This window comes from Gossypium arboreum, chromosome 8 (assembly GCF_025698485.1).
Source record: "Gossypium arboreum isolate Shixiya-1 chromosome 8, ASM2569848v2, whole genome shotgun sequence".
NCBI classification, from domain to species: Eukaryota; Viridiplantae; Streptophyta; class Magnoliopsida; order Malvales; family Malvaceae; genus Gossypium; species Gossypium arboreum.
The window spans coordinates 3102760-3119695 of NC_069077.1; the positions used below are offsets into that span (position 1 = coordinate 3102760).

General features: G+C 33.6%; 2 protein-coding genes across 4 annotated transcripts; both read right to left on the bottom strand.

The window, feature by feature from the left end:
- Nucleotides 1-1858: 1858 nt before the first annotated feature.
- LOC108469859 (cellulose synthase-like protein D3) lies at nt 1859-6641 on the bottom strand. Of its 2 annotated transcripts, none has more exons than XM_017770929.2 (3): nt 6166-6641; nt 4755-5659; nt 1859-4620 (listed from the first exon to the last, which is right to left on the bottom strand). In XM_017770929.2, the coding sequence occupies exons 2-3, from the start codon at nt 5621-5623 to the stop codon at nt 2058-2060; spliced, it is 3432 nt and encodes a 1143-aa protein (XP_017626418.1). In that variant the 5' UTR covers nt 5624-5659; nt 6166-6641; the 3' UTR covers nt 1859-2057. The 2 variants fall into 2 exon arrangements, with proteins under 2 accessions (XP_017626418.1, XP_052887403.1); XM_053031443.1 differs by having other exon boundaries at nt 5917-6641.
- Nucleotides 6642-11388: 4747 nt separating this feature from the next.
- LOC108470095 (probable arabinosyltransferase ARAD1) lies at nt 11389-16199 on the bottom strand. Of its 2 annotated transcripts, XM_017771303.2 has the most exons (9): nt 15628-16199; nt 15304-15477; nt 14361-14518; nt 14125-14272; nt 13555-13670; nt 13342-13480; nt 13005-13115; nt 12376-12444; nt 11389-11761 (listed from the first exon to the last, which is right to left on the bottom strand). In XM_017771303.2, exons 1-9 carry the CDS (start codon nt 16117-16119, stop codon nt 11633-11635), a joined length of 1536 nt encoding a protein of 511 aa, XP_017626792.1. In that variant the 5' UTR covers nt 16120-16199; the 3' UTR covers nt 11389-11632. The 2 variants fall into 2 exon arrangements, with proteins under 2 accessions (XP_017626792.1, XP_017626793.1); XM_017771304.2 differs by lacking the exon at nt 12376-12444 and having other exon boundaries at nt 15628-16184.
- Between the last annotated feature and the right edge of the window lie 737 nt (nt 16200-16936).

The window sequence follows — 16936 nt, forward strand, 5'->3', positions numbered from 1 at the left end:
TTTGTTTTTTGCATGTTGCGTGTTAGGTTCGTCTTGCAGGTGTCAGACGAGTGGAGGCCGGCGATGGCGTGCGGGGAAGGCTCTGCGCGAAGTGACCAGTGGTTGGCCTAGTGTGCGGCTGCTGGAGGCTTGAGGGCTAGGGTTTGATGCTGAAAAATTTTAAGCAAGTGGGCTATTAAGGTTTAGGTTATTGAGTTTATTTTGGGTTTTAAATTTTGGGCTGGTGTGGGTTTTGTAAATGGACATTTATTTTGGACTATTTTATTTTTATTTGGGTTTTATTTTTTAGGCCAAAATTGGCTATTACACAGAGAATCAAGGTAACCTTATCCTCACATCATCGATAAGAATGTTGTTGGATTGGATGTTGATATCAAGAAATTAGTCTCCCTTCTCGTTGACTAGGAAACTCATGGCACTAAAGGTTGTTTGCATATGTGGAATGGATGGTCTAGGAAAGATCACTCTTGCCAAGAATATATATCGGTATAGCCAAGTCATTAGTCATTTCAAGTACTTAGTTTTGGTATACGTTTTTCAACGGTGCTAAAAAAAAATTGAGAAAATAGTTTATCTAGTTTCAAAATTTTAGATAAAAATGATAGGAAGATAATGGACGAAGAATTAGCATAGAAGTTGTTTACTTCCACGGAAGATAAAAAATATTTAATGATAATTGATGATATTTGGAGTAAGGTTTTGGAATACTCTAAAACTTACATAAAGGAATAGCAATAACAATAGCGAGATATTGCTCACCTCTTGAAATAAAGAGATACTTTCACATGCCGATACAAAAAGTTGTGAGCTGGAGTATCTAAACAGTGAGCAAAGCTATTATATTTCCTCAAATTGATTCTACAATGTAATTTATTTTAAATTTTGATATATACATATAGCAATATTTTACTCTATTTTCTAAATTTATTTTTCATTTTTAAAACTTTATTTCGACAATAATTAAAATTTTAAAACATCAAAATTTCTAGATTTATGGCACACTCACAATATGGGTGAATTTTTTTTATATTAGATATATTTTTAAAAGATTCACATAAAAATTAGTTGATTCTTTAATTATAATAATAAAATATATTATTTATCATGTATGGTGTTTTGGGTTCAAATCGATTATAACTAACTTTTATCGATAAGCACCCTTGTACAAATATAACTTAATTAGTATATGAGAAAAAGTTTAATAATTTTATAATTAAATTGATAAATTTATCTATAAATTATATTTACCTGCATGTAAGGTAAACTATTAATTAAGATATTAAAACACTTAAAATGAGTATTGATTAAATAAAAGAAATAAAGGCTTTGTAATTTCTTAATTAATAGTTTATGTTACTTATATAAATATAATTAATAGGTAAATTTAATATATTTTTATATTAAACAATAAATTAAAATATATTATATAGATAATCATAACATTAATCATTTAATTATTGTATACTTGGTTAAAATTTGGGTTTAAGGTTAGCAATCAATATTTACGAGTAAATCTTCTTTTACTATGTCAATTAAAAATAAAACTTACATAATATTTTAAAAATAAAATTTAAAATAATTAAATGTATGTTGATTTTCTCAATTAAATCTTGACTCGATCGACATAAACATTATTATCAATATAAGACAACATAAATTTGAATGCGCTTAAAATATATTATCCTACTATTTAATTTTTTTTATAAAAGTAACGTGCAAATACGATATTTCAATCTCAACATATACAATATTTTTTTCTTCAATTCTAGAGAGTATCCAAGTTTGTTTTTCTTACTATAAGACGCAGTTAAATTCGGTTTTTGCTCCTCAATCAATCCAAGTTTCGAAAGTAAACAAGTTAAGCATATAAAAATGGCTATCCATAACAAAAAATAATTTGAGGTACAATTGAGTAATCCATATAAAAACATCAGCAAGGACATGTATATATAGAACATGACTAGTATTTTTCACAGGCATAATCGGCTTGTACGGGGAAAAGGAAAGAATGAAGGAATGTCATTGAACCGATTCGCCTTAGCGTAAAGAATGCCGGATCAAGGGAACTGGAACGAGCCTCCGATTTGGTTAGTACCGGATGGGGGATTTATTGCGACCCAAAGGAGGGATATGGTAATGGCAATAAGACCCGACCACACAAAAACGATGGTAGGCGTACGCCCTCTTCTTCCCATAAGCCCTTTAGCAAAGGGATAGAGATGAGCCAAAACCCAAAAACTGAAGAAAACTCCACCGAGCAGACGGCTCCACTGAGGTATGACGCTGTAAACTGTTCGGCTAAACCCGACCGCTATCGCTATTAAGTTGACCATCATGATTGTTATCGGTGGTATCATCAGGGACGTCCATTTGACAACGTAGAGATCAGCATACTCATCATCCAAATCGTCCCCCCCAGATTTTGACGTCAAAGTGAACGAAATCTCGATCCCAGCAATCACTTTCAATAGCCCTTGAAGCACAGCAGCAAGATGGGCACTTGTGCCCCCAATTAACCAAAACTGCTCGTTTCTCCACCATTCTTCTAACTCAATACCAGACCACTTGATTTCTAGCACGGCAAGCAAACAAAGAGTTACAGTAATGATGAGGAGGTATGTAAGGAAAGTGACATTGAGGGTCTGCACGATGAACTGGCCGGAGAAGAGGGAAAGTGCGGGAAGGAAGCAGTAGACAATCAGGAAAATCGAGGTAAAGGGGTAGATTCCGACGTTTAGATATGCAATCCTCTGCAATAACTTCATTCGTGGACTGGCGAGGAGAGCATTGTTACGGGAAAAGAAGATCTCAACAGAGCCAGTTGCCCAACGCAGGACTTGGTGAAGTCGATCAGTGAGATTGATCGGAGCGGTTCCACGGAAAGCATCACGTTTGGTCACACAATAAACTGATTTCCATCCTCTGTTGTGCATTCTATATCCAGTGACCACATCTTCGGTAACGGAACCATAAATCCACCCAACACGCTGTCCCCACTCAGTCTTGTCCTCGTACCAGCACGAAATAACACTGATTGCCTCAGCAACAGTTGAGGCATCTAGAAGTTCACGAGGAATAGTTAAAGCACCAGGGGGGCGCCCATTCTTCACAGCTGGATGATCCGCAAGGGGACGACCTTGAAACTCCGCCACTGGAATTGAATCAATGAGAAATGTTGAGTTCCCGAACCGCTTCGGAAGCAACGATAGGTTCATCTCTTCATCATCGGAATCACCCATTCTCAGTGCACGATTCTCCTCCGGGGTGTGTGCCATTGAAGAATGCTTTCTGCTACGACCAAAGCAGCAACTGCAGCATCCAGCATGGTGTTCTTTTGATCGAGGCGGGTCAAAGCCATAAAGCGCAATCCTTCGAAAGAGGCATCCGGTTCCAACATAGACAGGACCCATAAGACCATCAAGAGCTCTCATGTTCACATCAAAGAAAACAGTATTGTGATTGGCATATCGATCCGAAGGGTCAATACCCTCAAACCTCTGAGGGAACTGGACATAACAAAGGCGGTCACCTCCTCGATCCATCATGAAACACATGCCTTCCCTCATTGCCTGAGAGTTGTAGATATAGTGGTCACAGTCGAGGTTCAGGATAAATGGACCATTTGACATAATTGCAGACGCCCGAACCAGGGCATTCATGGCACCTGCCTTCTTGTTGTGATCATAGCCTGGGCGCTTCTCACGAGAAACATAAACAAGCAATGGGAGACGAATATCAACATCAGTGAGATCAATTAGCCCATCCTCAGCAGTTCCATGTAGTGGTTCATCACTTGGAGGTTTCAACATCACCTGTATTATACCAGCATGGTCACCCCGAGAGTGATCGGTTGATGGATTCAACCAAGTCCCAGGCCAATGAGTTCCATCAGCCATCCATGTCGCTTTCGGGATTTTCACACTGTCTATAGGTTCATCCCCTCTGTTCTGTCTCTGAAGCTTCATTGCCTTGATTTCCTCCCTTGCATGAAAGGCATCGGATCTACGGCAAATGGAGTCCGGCAAACCATTGATACGGACCTTGAATTCATCATATTCACGTTTAACTCGCCGTCGGTCCTTAACAAAATCTGGTTTGACTTTATTCTTGTAAGGATCTCTCTTCAAATTGAAGTAAGATTCCGGATTCCTCGGTTCAATATCATGTTTACGACAAAAAGGAACCCATAAATTAGCAAAACTCGCTGCTTCAGCCATAGCCTCGAACGTTAAAAGTGCTCCTCCGTCATCAGAAACATAACAAGCAAGTTTTTCAACGGGGTAGTTGGCTGCTAGAATTGACAAGATAGTGTTTGCAGTGACAAGAGGTGGTTCTTTCTCAGGATCCGCAGTAGAGACAAATACATCGATTCCTGGAAGGTCAGACTTTCCAGTAGGGTTGCTAGGACTTGGTGTTTCAAATTTTTCCTTCAGCACGTTAAGGTCTGTAGCACGATTAATCGGACAGAGCTTCGGCAGTTGGTCGAGAAGCCATGAAAAAGCAAACCAAATTTCACAAACAACAGACATTCCCCATAGCCATATCGCATCTTTGTTCGGATTGGTGACCCTCCAAGCCAAAAACAAGCCAAGGACAACAACTCGTATAAATATTAAAAGCCTGCAAGCATAATATGACATTGCAAGCAAAGTTAAGGTAATGACGGAAGACCTGTTACAAAGATACAAATATTCAAAGATGCGACATAGTGAAGAAATATAACATGTTCGATGATCTAGAAATGGAGACAATACCGATATGGACTCAGAATGGCTGCTGGTATTTTTAATTTCCGAGTGAGAGGCCTCCACGGTTTGTTCATCAACTCTGTTGGCTCAGCAGCTTCATCATCGTCTCCGTTTCCTAGGTTACCATCCTTTGGCCATATAGCATTGCCATAACCATAAGTCCCTCTAGTCTCAAACAACCACCGATTGTGATCAAAGTCTCCAGTTTGACTCCTCATCAGGGCCGACTTTGTTGACTTCATTAAAGACAATCTCCTCTCCATTTTGGACATTGTACTCGGAGGAGGTAGTGGAAGTGGCCTGGTATTACTATCCACAGCTGTTTCATCGAGATCCGTGTTCTTATACGGCTCCTTACACCCAGGGCATATTCCACCCCCAGTTTTCACCGCATCAATGTAACAATCCCGACAGATTTTGAAATCACACTCACAAGGGAGAATATCTAGACCGCGTTCATCGCTCATCACATTTGCATCACACCCAGGAATTGCACATGAAGATCCCTTTGCACCAGCCATCTGGGGATGGTTTGTTTCAGACTCGATCACCTTGTCCATAAGATGAGCTCGTGTAACACTATTGAATCCACCGGTAAAAAGTGAATTTGACACGTATTGCTCTTCAACCTTCTGAGAAATAGAAGGGTCCATTGGTTGGTTGTCTGGGGTGGGCGGTATATGCACCGTATAGTTCATGAAATCACTACAACCAAGCTCACTGTCAAGATCATCCCTTGAGTAGCTCACGTATCGACCCGAGGAAGTTCTCCGTGCAAATGTCACAGTTGGAGGCACTGGAGGCTTATGTGACTCAGCTGCATCCGATGAAATTGATAAAGATGATCGACTCCCTTTGAAGGACCTCGATGCCATCCTTTTAGTACTAACAGAGAACTATCCCAACAAATCCTGAATTTCCATAATTCAACATATTATCACTATAAGCACTAATAAAGATTTTACTCAAATATGCAAATTTCAACAATTGATAGTAAAAGCAACTAAATCATATATAACTTTAAGTTCAAATTAAGTCAAAATCAGCAAACAAATGGAATAGCTAAATCTTTTTTTTCCTTAGGTTCCCACAGTTTCTTAGCAACCAAACAGGTCTCACATAACACTAAATATACACAGAGAAAGTAAAGAAACACAAATAAACATACCTGAAAACTAGAACTAAAACTTCAAGTTCAACCCCACAAAAAAAACTAAAAAAATACCCTATATCAAAATCTCAAAATTTCCCTCTCTTTCTCTCTCATTTTCCAATCAACCAAACAAAAAGGCTTCAAAGAAACAATTAAAAACCCAATTTTCCTTAAAGGAAGAAAAAGATCAAAACATGACTAAAAACAAAGCAAAGAACAGATCTTTGACATAGCATTAGCAACACCAACAAGATAAAACCTCACCTTTTATACTTTCTGTCAACTTCCAAAAAGAAAGCACTTGAAAATCTTTATAAAAAAAAGGGATATTATTTAAAACCCTTTTTCTTTGTCCAATCTTGACATAGCCTTATAAAAAACCTGAACAATTCAAACTGTTCATATTCTATGATTCTCTTGAGTTGTTGGTCTCCAACTGTTGCCTGTTAAACCTTTGTAAGAAAAAAAATATGAAAAAGAGACCAAGTCGTGAGAAGCAAAACTACAAGCACTAAGATATCACGACTGGTCGAGTATATGGTTATTTTAAGGCATGAAATCAAAAAAGAGCGTGTTTTTTTGTATATGGTAAGGATGAGTTGGGATTCATTTTTGTAATAAAAAATAAAGGAAAATTTCTTAATAAATGGGGTCTTTTTAAATTGGAAGTGGTGAAGTGAAGGGGAAGAGAACGTGTGAATGGATCATGAAAGTTTATGAGTTGGTCATTGCCGGCCTACCATCATTTTGATTTTTTTTAATATAAATTAAAAATAATATTTTGGATTCTTTTGTAGTAATTTTTTTATATATCAACACTTCAATCTGTATTTAATGCTGGTAAAAAGGAATCTGTATTTAACGGAAATTGTTCATGATTTTTAAAATTGAATCCGTGATTAAATCGGTAGTATTATCAATTTTTTGTCAGATAATTGGTTTGGAATGTTAAATAAATTATTAAAATTTTATAACAATTAAAATATATATTTAAATATATATATTAATTGATTTTTATTTGATCAATCTAACTATTTGAATGTATTGAACAGATTTGTTAATATTTTTTTTAAAGTGAGTTTAGATAAGTGATTGGTACAGTACGATGTGTTTAACTTATTTTTTTTTCATGCTACAATATCATTATAGTATCTAATTTTACCGCCACCGTTATTTTTACACTAAATACATCCCATTCAAACCTATTCTTACTAATTTTATATATTACAATGTTTTTTGAGTATTTATATTATGAGTATCATATGACATTTGATAAGCTATGGTAAAAATATAGAATTTATATAAAATGCATTAAATTTTATATGATATAAAATTATAATCTTTTAAATATTTTAAATTATAATGTTAAATTATATAATACAATCACTATTTTATTATTATTATTATTATTATTATTATGGGCAAGGCTTGTTAGGTGTTGGTTTTGGACAAAGAGAGAAAAAGGAGGTTGCTATTTTATGACCAAAAAGGAGAGAAAGAAAAGGTAAAAGAATCTTTCCGGTTCTTAATTTTGATATAATTTTTAAAAATTAAAATAATTTAATATTTGTCAATTTTAAAAGTATTTAAAGATAATTAATTATAATATTAATATTTTTATCAATTTTATATATTTTTAATCAGTATAACAATAAATTTATACTTCAAAATTTACACATTTTGTCTATTTATATATATACTTGAATCTAAAATTTATTTTATATATTCTTTTTGAATTTTTAGACTCTTTAAAATTGTATCCAATTTTAGAATCAAAACAAAATTTAATAAAATGTGTATGCATTGATGAATTAATTTATTTAAATATCAATTGTTCTAATTTTTTAAATAAATTAATTTACTCAATATTGAAATTAAGAGAAATTATAAAAAATTTAAAATAAAAGAACATAAATTCATTAAATTTAGGAGTATGGTGGGAATTTTCTTTTTATTATTATTGGTTACTTTTCTTTCTTTTATGGCCAAAATAATAATAAAATAACATTTTATTATTATTATTTGGTATTTGTTTATTGTTATTATTTAAATTTTGAATTTTGGGGTTTAGGTGTTGGTTCCTATTGACCAAAAGGGGGAAAACGAGTAAAAAGAATCGTTGATCATTAATATTAGGATGAGGGTATTATGGGAATTTCGGTAGAAGATAAGAGAAAAGGGTATTGATGACATTTTGTCAAATGGAAATGTTCCGTTTTTTCAAAAATGTTCATACCAACGCGAAAGCTCACATGTTCCATCATTGTTTGTTTGATATTCCTTTTTGTCTTCAGACGGATTTTATCTTTTGTGATGTGACTTTTTTGTCCTTCCCACGAGAGATGATGATTGAAGTTAATACGTTGATATTGGGTGTGTTTGATAAGAGGTTACAAGGCTTTTTTACTAAAATAAATTAAAAAAAAAAAGAATTATTTATCAAAATAGGTTGTCAGCCCAATTATATACGAAAATGAGGTGTTTTATTCATTCGCGCCTATCTGACAGGCTCAAATGATTATTTTATATTAAATTCTTTTTTTTTTGGTTTTTAAATAAAATATTATTTTTTATTTTATTAAAATATTTAAATATATATGAGTAAAAATAAGGTTTAACAGTCAAAATATGGGTAAAAGGAATCGAGCCTATCGGATAGGCGCGATTAATCTACTAGTAGATAGGCACAAATGGGCAGCTTGACAAGTGCACCTTCAATTTCAGATGTCGCTTACTTGCTACCTGCCTCATTGTTCTAACAGTCCCTCCCTGCAGCCTCTGTAATTTATAAATTTATTCTCAAATTTTTACTTTATGGGAATCGAACCAACTCATTCAAATTCAATAAAAATAATAATTATGTTTAAAAATTCTTATTTCATATTTTTCCGCGTTCAATTTACAAAGTCTACCACCATGTAATTATAGTCAGCAATATTTCTAATCTTTTTATTTTTTTTCTAGATAAGGGCACATATTTATTACATCAAAAAGTAGATAAATAAACCATCAAAATTAAGTCTGATTATTGAAGAAACATAATATCGACTCACATATTTAAACAAATATCGAGCCCATAAAGAATGATTATTATTTTTATTTATTTGAAAATCAAGTTAAAATTTATACAAACCTATTTTTTTAAAACTTTAGCATATACATAGAATATGATTGGGACCATAAAAGAAACAATACGATTGGTAACTTTCACCTGCTACAAAATTTAGAATATTGATATTGTATTCACCAAAATTTAGAATATTAATATTGTATTCACCAATTATAGGAGCATAACAAATACTTCATTTATATGCCGTCTAAATAAAAACCTCTAAATTTATTTTAGTGAAAAAACCAGCATCCACCAAATGATTTGATGTGTTCATTTGTTAATCGGGGTATATATAGGGGAAAAGGTAAGCTCGTGTGGGCCCCACAACAACCATTTGCGCATCTGAGGTAGGCACAATCATTTGCGCCTCAGAGAAAGGCTCGATTAGTCGCGCCTCTCAAGTAGGCGCAACTCAGATTCAGATTTATACGCAGTCATATTGACCGAAAATATTTTTTAATATTTTTAATATAAAAACAAAAAATATTTTTTTAATATAAAATAATCATTCGCGCCTGTCAGATAGGCGCGAATGAAAAAAACACTCTATTTTAGTAAATAATCTGGCTGACAACCTATTTTGGTAAATAATTTTTTAATTTATTTTAGTAAAAACCCAGGTTACAATGTGTTCTAAGTTTTGAATATTTAAAATTTAGTCCATTTTATTTTTATTTCTAGAAAGTTTGTCCTTCTATTTTTCATATTTTAAAATTTAGGTTCACTTGTTAAAATCGTTAAATTTTTTATTAAATTCATCGTTATGACATTTTAAAATTAAAAAATAAAATTATTTAATAGTCATGTAACAAAAAATAATACTATAATAAGCTCAATTTAATAATTAAACTTGCATTAAAGTTTTTTTAATTAAATTTTAATGATTACAAAGGCTCAACAAATCGGTTGAATAAGTGGATACCCAATTATACCTTGTTGAAAGTATTAAGCTGCTTTTTATTTTTTAATTAAATAATAATAAATTCTAAACCTGACATCAAGACTTTTAAAGATAAAACTTTACCATTTCAATTAATCACTAGACAATCTTTTATTGGGTAAACTATACAGGTGGTCACCCAATTTTAAAATTTTTCATTTTAGGCACTGAAAAAAATTTACAATTTAGACACTCACATTATATAGTTTGATAATTTTTATCACTTCCATTAAAATCGTAATTGAAAATCTGATGTGGGATTATTTCTAAAATTTTGTATTTTCCACATAATTCAAGTAAAACAAACAAATTATCATTTTAGTTTCCCATTCTTCAAATATAAACGAGGTTTAATCCTCCTAAAAGAATGAGGTTAAGGCTAAAAATTGAAGAAAAGAAAAGGGGCTTGAGTTTGGTTTGTGGAAAACCTATAGCTGAATCGTTTTTGTTCTGCTTTTGAGGGACCTAACTGGAAGGCAACTTTTTTTTTGCATTTGGAAGTTGAATGATGTGTTTTAATCCCTAAAAAATTATTATTATTTGCTTTGCAGCTTCTGCCTTTCAATCTCAGTTAAGGGTGGTGGGAATGTTTAGCGAAGGGATATTTTGGTGTAGGTGCTCCGATTCAGCTTACACAATCTTAGATCCTGGTAATTGCATTTCTAGGGCAACTCCAATATCCTTAATTCTTCATTCCATTCTTTTAAAAACTAAAGGTATGAACATATATTTCGAAACGGGAAACTAAAGCTACTCGGTATCTCCATTCTCAGATCGGTTAAATTAAAACCAAACCAACAAAGAAAAATGTAAGGACCCCCAAATAACTTGACAAATTGGGCACAACTTCTATCTTAAAACTTTAAGCAATGCCCCTAATCTCTCTACCACTTAGTGTCAGGTGAGAACTCACAAGCTTTCATCATCAGTATTGCTTATCCTGATCTCGTCTTCTGGGGTTTCACTCATTGAGGTTTCATCCAACTGTCAAACCTCCCCTTACTACTCTTCACTTCAAAAGCTGAAACAGCAGGTGGCTGTTGTTGCCCCCAATTTCAAGGGTTAACCTCTCTTTTTATTATTAAAGGATTAAACCTCATTTATATTGAAAAGATTCGGACTAAAATGATAAATTTTTATTTTACTTAAATTATGTGAGAAATGAAAAATATATATAAATATTGCTACTACGAAATGTAAGTGTCTAAATTGCAAACTTTTTTTCCCAATTACCTAAAATGAAACTTTTGAAAGTTTGATCACCATTTATGTAGTTTACCTTTTTTATAAATATCTTTTATGTAATTTTTTGTGATTGTATCATTATCTAGTATAATAACAAATTGACACATAAAGAAAGATTATTATCAAGTACACTACTAGTAAAAAGTAATATTTTTACGAGCAAAGCTAAAATAAAGTTAAAATAACGACATTCAAAATCATTAATATTGTATTATAATTAGTGATACTAATATGAAAATGATTGATTTTAATTACAAATATGATATTTCAATGAATGACTTAATCACATGCATTTATATTGTATATATATTCATCCCTCTATTCGTGCAACAATTTACAATGAACAAAAGCCAAAATGTTACTTTGGGTAATCAAAAAGGTGTTCTTGCAAACTCAGGTTCATGATTCTAACAACAGCCACAAAATGAGATCAATCAATTGATAGGATTGGAATGGGTACTGTTGGATCGCCTGCAATCACAAGTGCAGACACTTCTTGATTCTTTAACCACGCGTTGGGATCTCCGAGTATGAAGCTTGATGTTCACCAATTTACCAGCCATCTGTTGCAAACAAGAAATGCAAGGTAAATCACAAGTTCAAAAACTTGTTAATCATTTGAACATTACATTTTCATGTATTACCACCAGCTTTTACAAGGAAGATGACTCTAATGAGAAACACAATTACTCTCTCAATAGATTCATAGCCATAAAAAAAATAAAAAAATAATAAAAAATAAAAAACTAAAACTAGCATGCAGCATGCATAGGCAATGTCATCATTCTTATGATACATGCATGTCTGTTAGTAACATAATCCAACATCTAATAAGTTTCTACACCCATCTTCTTTTATTGTTTTCCTATCTTTTTATCCTATTCTATTTCTGTTCTCAATTTTCAAGCATTAACAGTCCTGCCTGATACTAAAAGGATCATCTCTGTACAAGCAAAACCAATTTCAACGACCTATGTAACGATGTGGTAATGAAACTGAGATAACTACTAATGAGGTGGCACCACTATTGCCATCAAGGAGAATTTCCCTTCTAAATTAGTTTTTCCAACAGAAACAATTGTATACTCGGAGCAATAAGATTCAGCATTATTTCTCAAATATGGCAACCAAAGATACAAATATAGGCTAAAATTTTAGTGAAAAGAAAGTAGTAAACCATTCGCCAAACTAGATCTTCCGGCCCCAAGGGTTGAGCTGGATTAGAGTAAACGAAATGCCTTGAGTACTGGACAAATGAGTAAGTCAAATTAGCATCATGAAAGATGGTATTAGCTAACAATATTCTCCAAAGTTTCTTTCTTTCAGATTATTCTCCTGAATGAAAAGATAAAGGTTAAGCAGGAAATTAAAAATGTAAAACCCAATTATTAATGAAACTTATGCCTCGTTTGGTTGTTTAGTGTATTAACTCAAGGAAAAGCTTAATTATTACATGAATATTAAAATAACCTGTTATAACATAAAGAATAGTTTGTACAAATTTAAACTTGAAAATAGAAGGATGAGTAAAACTAGTAAAAAAAATAAAACCTTCTCAAAATAAGTAAAAAAAATTCCCTTCCCTTAGATGAAAACAAGTCATGTGAGTAGCTAAATATTACCAAATGAAATTAAATTCTTGCTAACTCATATAAAATCCTAAAGGCCTCTCACCTGGTACCAGCAAAATTGTTAAGACATAAAGAGATCATTATGCAAAATAGAACAGGTTGCTAAAACTTTATCCTTAGATACAAGCATGGACAATGGGGATTTTTTTTTCCATCTAACTTTGCAAACACAAACCTCGGCAAGGTTCCTCCTCATTTCTCTTATCTGAGTAGAACTAATGCTCGTTAAGTATCTTAGAATCCAACCAGGTTGCACAGCATCAGTTGAAGAAATAAATACAGCCATCTGCATGAAAAGAAACAAAAAATAGACAATAAAAAATAAGTGACTTACTAGCTATTATGTGTATATGAACTCCATTTTATTCTTTGATTGCAGCTTAATCAGCAAAAGTAGTGAAGTTCTATTTTTAGGCAGTCATTGAACAAAATGTAGAAAGCACCCTCAAGGTAGCCAAGATGCATCAAGGGAAAGGAAGTGACAACTCAAGCAAAGGAAAAAGCACGCATACCTTCCTATAATCAAGTATTCCTTCAAAAGGGAGCTCCAATTCATCACTAATAATAACAGGTATACACCCACTGACAATAGCATCAAACAATCTAGCAGAGGAGGGAGTGTCACCAGCTGGACTTAAACAAAATATAGACCTGATAACAGAGGAGAAAAATCACAGCATTAAGGAGGATATATAACACCCTGAAAAAGAATCAGCTTATCTTACCTACGCATCCCCTTCTGAGCAGCAGCTTTTCCTCCCTCCCCAGCAGTTCCCTCCTCTATGACTACATCCTTGGCACCTGTTAGTTCTGCACCAATTTTAGCACGTATCTTTCCTCCCTGAGAAAGAAAAATTACAAAATAAGCAGCCAAGAGATCAAATGAAAAACATTATTCATGCGTGTAAGACTGACAGAGAGTAAAGGCAATGTTGGAGAGAAAACATGTAATGCTACTTTGAAGTCAACCATTAAAATATCTAGGTGGGATTCAAAGAAAAGGCCCGAGAAGGCATCTTCTTCTGTTTAAAAAGGATAACTTAACACTCCATTCAAATTCATAAAAATTCTAAAACACATAGGCACATCTTCCTCCTCTCTTCCGTCCACCTTCCCTTTCTTGTTAAACCATTCTAGTATTTGGGGGGGGGACAAGTTGGCAAAACTCTGGAAACCTCTTGGAGAAGCATGTATATTATTGACAAGCCCAAAATGAGCCATTCTTTCATTATAGAAAATTCAGTGAAAATGCAAAAAATCAAAGGCTTTTTTAATAAGACAGTTGAAACCCTCACAGCATTTCTTTTAAGTCGTCCGCGGAAGAAAAGCAGTGCTGTTCTCTTTGATTCACTTTCCAATAAGCATTTTGCATCACATAAATCAACATTTGGTACATAAGGGAGAATGAGGTCCTTCTCCAGTGAAACTTGCCCCGGTTTGTACCTAGAATGTTGAAGTATTTCGTTTTCAAAAGCTGAAATGACTAGTAATGTTGAAAGTTCTATCTCATCTGCAAGAGTCATATATTTACCAATTCCCTGTGGAGTCCATGTCTGGTAAAAGCCAAATTGCATTTTTCACATATCTGCGAACTGACTTAAAGGACCATGGATGATGAATGGGAAATATGTGATCCCTTCCTTCAGATCGTTTCCATGCAGGTTGATCTGTCACCCATTTCAGGGCTTCCTGAAACCAAAAGGAAACAAAATCCTTGAATAGGCAAATTCTAAAACTTACACATTTGTTCAAATAAAACATTAAACAAGTTATTGAAGGGAAACCATGCACTGTTTTGTGCAATATATGTGCCCCAAAAACTTTTCAATCAGAGAAAATGGAATTAAAAAGGATAACATAATTCATGAAACACAAACCAAAACTAAGACAAGACAAACCAATCAACACCTTAATACAAATTGGATCTCAAAAGTTGAGTTTAGTGACAGCAAAAAGAAGAAAGTCAAGCAGAAACTAGCTAAATTATTAATAAACTTAATCTAGAACTTGAAATGCACAGGAATTGACCCAATTATAAATTTATTTGCTTGCCCTACTAAGTACTACCTATGTTGCTCGGACTCGGGTGTGAGTATGTGTTGGGCATGGGTATGGTCAAATTTTCCAAGTTTTTCTACTTTTTTGAAGTATGCTTGAAAGTCACATCCCTGTAGGGCACAAGTGTTGGAAACAGGTACTTCACCAAACACAAAGAGCTAGTGCAACATAAATCACTACCTCCTTTGAAAAGAATGACTCCATAAAATGCATTTACCTAAATTATAATAATTGATAAACCCGAATAACTCAACAAGTGCATGACACAGCAAAAAACAGTCGCACACACTTACCGTAGACACAAAAAGTAAACAACAGAATAGGAGTGAAATCAAGCTCGTATTCTAAACATTCTAAAACAGGGTAACAAGAAAATGTAGAAACAAATATTATAAAACCAGGAAACGCACTCACACCCTATATAACGCCTTGCATTGTTGTTTCTCCAATAAGAAAAAGCTAATCGTGGTGAAAAACGGCACATAAAATAAATCCGCCTCCTCCTGCTTAACAACTCTCACAACATTCTTCAATAGCCTTTCGGATTCAGGAGCAATCAAATCCGCCCAAAGCCAATAATCAATAGAATGCTGCAACACCAATAAAGAAAAGCCAATTTGAAAAATATATATATAAAACAATTTGTCAACTTTGCTAACCAAATCGAGAATCTTCAATTCACTTCAACTCGCTACTTACCATATAGAGATATATTTCCTATTAAAATGAAATGATCTCACCTGTTCGATTAAACGGTGAACGGGGCTGCCATTGGAAGTAAGATTAGAAGTTTCTCGATAAGTATTCCAAAACAACCAAAGCAAATCGTAGGTGAACTTGCTCGGCATTTCGTAAACGTAAACCCTAACCGGCATGGACATCGGGTAGTACGGATCGCCACGCAACCACTCCATTTCCTTGACGAACTTCCTCTCGTCGAGCCTCCTGACGTCATGATCGATCACGGAACCCACCGTATCGTCGGAAGAGGCGGGGATTTTGGGAGCCTTGTGAGCGAGGAAGTGCTCGAGGGAGGCGACGAACGAGGTTTCGGGACGTACGGACGGATACCGATAGGGAACAGCGACGGCGGCGGTGGTGGTCGTGGTGGAGGAGGGAGAAAAGAGGAAGAAGAAGAAGAAAGAGAGAGCGAGGATAGTGACGGCGAATAAGAGAATAACTGGGGATTTGGATCTCGTTAAGATCGACGACGGCATTTGCTTCGCTCTCATTTTCAGTGTATTAGAGGAACCGTGTCAGTGGAGGATAGTGTAGAGATCTGAGTGTTTTAATCGATATAATTTTTTAATCTAATTATGGTTTTAGTCCCTCTAAGTCCAACTTGATGGCATTGCTGCCATTAAAGTAAGTGTTAATTACATAGATATCCCCAAACTATGACACACATTCTAAATTGACCCAAAAACTTCAAAACAATCAAATTACATCATCAAACTATTGATGTTATATTCCTTTAATTATTAAAATCATTCATTTTAATCATTACATGATATGTCAAATCTTACGTGTCATAATTTAAATAATAATTTTAAAAAAGTAAAATATTAGGTATAACTTTTAAAAATAAAAACTAAAACTGAAGTAAAACCGAAAAAAAAGTGAGTAAGCAATAAAGCTTTTATAAAAGTTACGAAAACCTTAAAACCCAATATTTTTACAATATACATTTTTCTTTAGCCTTTTCATTTTAAACTATGCCACGTAAAATTTGACATATCATTTAAAGGTTAAATTGATAATTTCAATAATGCAATGACCTTATTGATACAGCTGAATAGTTCGGGAAGTAATTAAAATATTTTAATATTTAAGAAGTAATTTAAAATGAAGATATTGTTTGAGGATGTAGGGCACGATTAACTCTAGAAGTAATAATGTGAACATTAAGCATTCATTTGATATGCAAATTTATTCCGGTTAAATATGGCTTTCATGTTACTTTGATTGTGTGAATTGAATAGCAATAAAAGAAATTTAACATAGTAGAAAGACTAAAACTATAATTAAACTTTAGTCTTATTTTGGCTT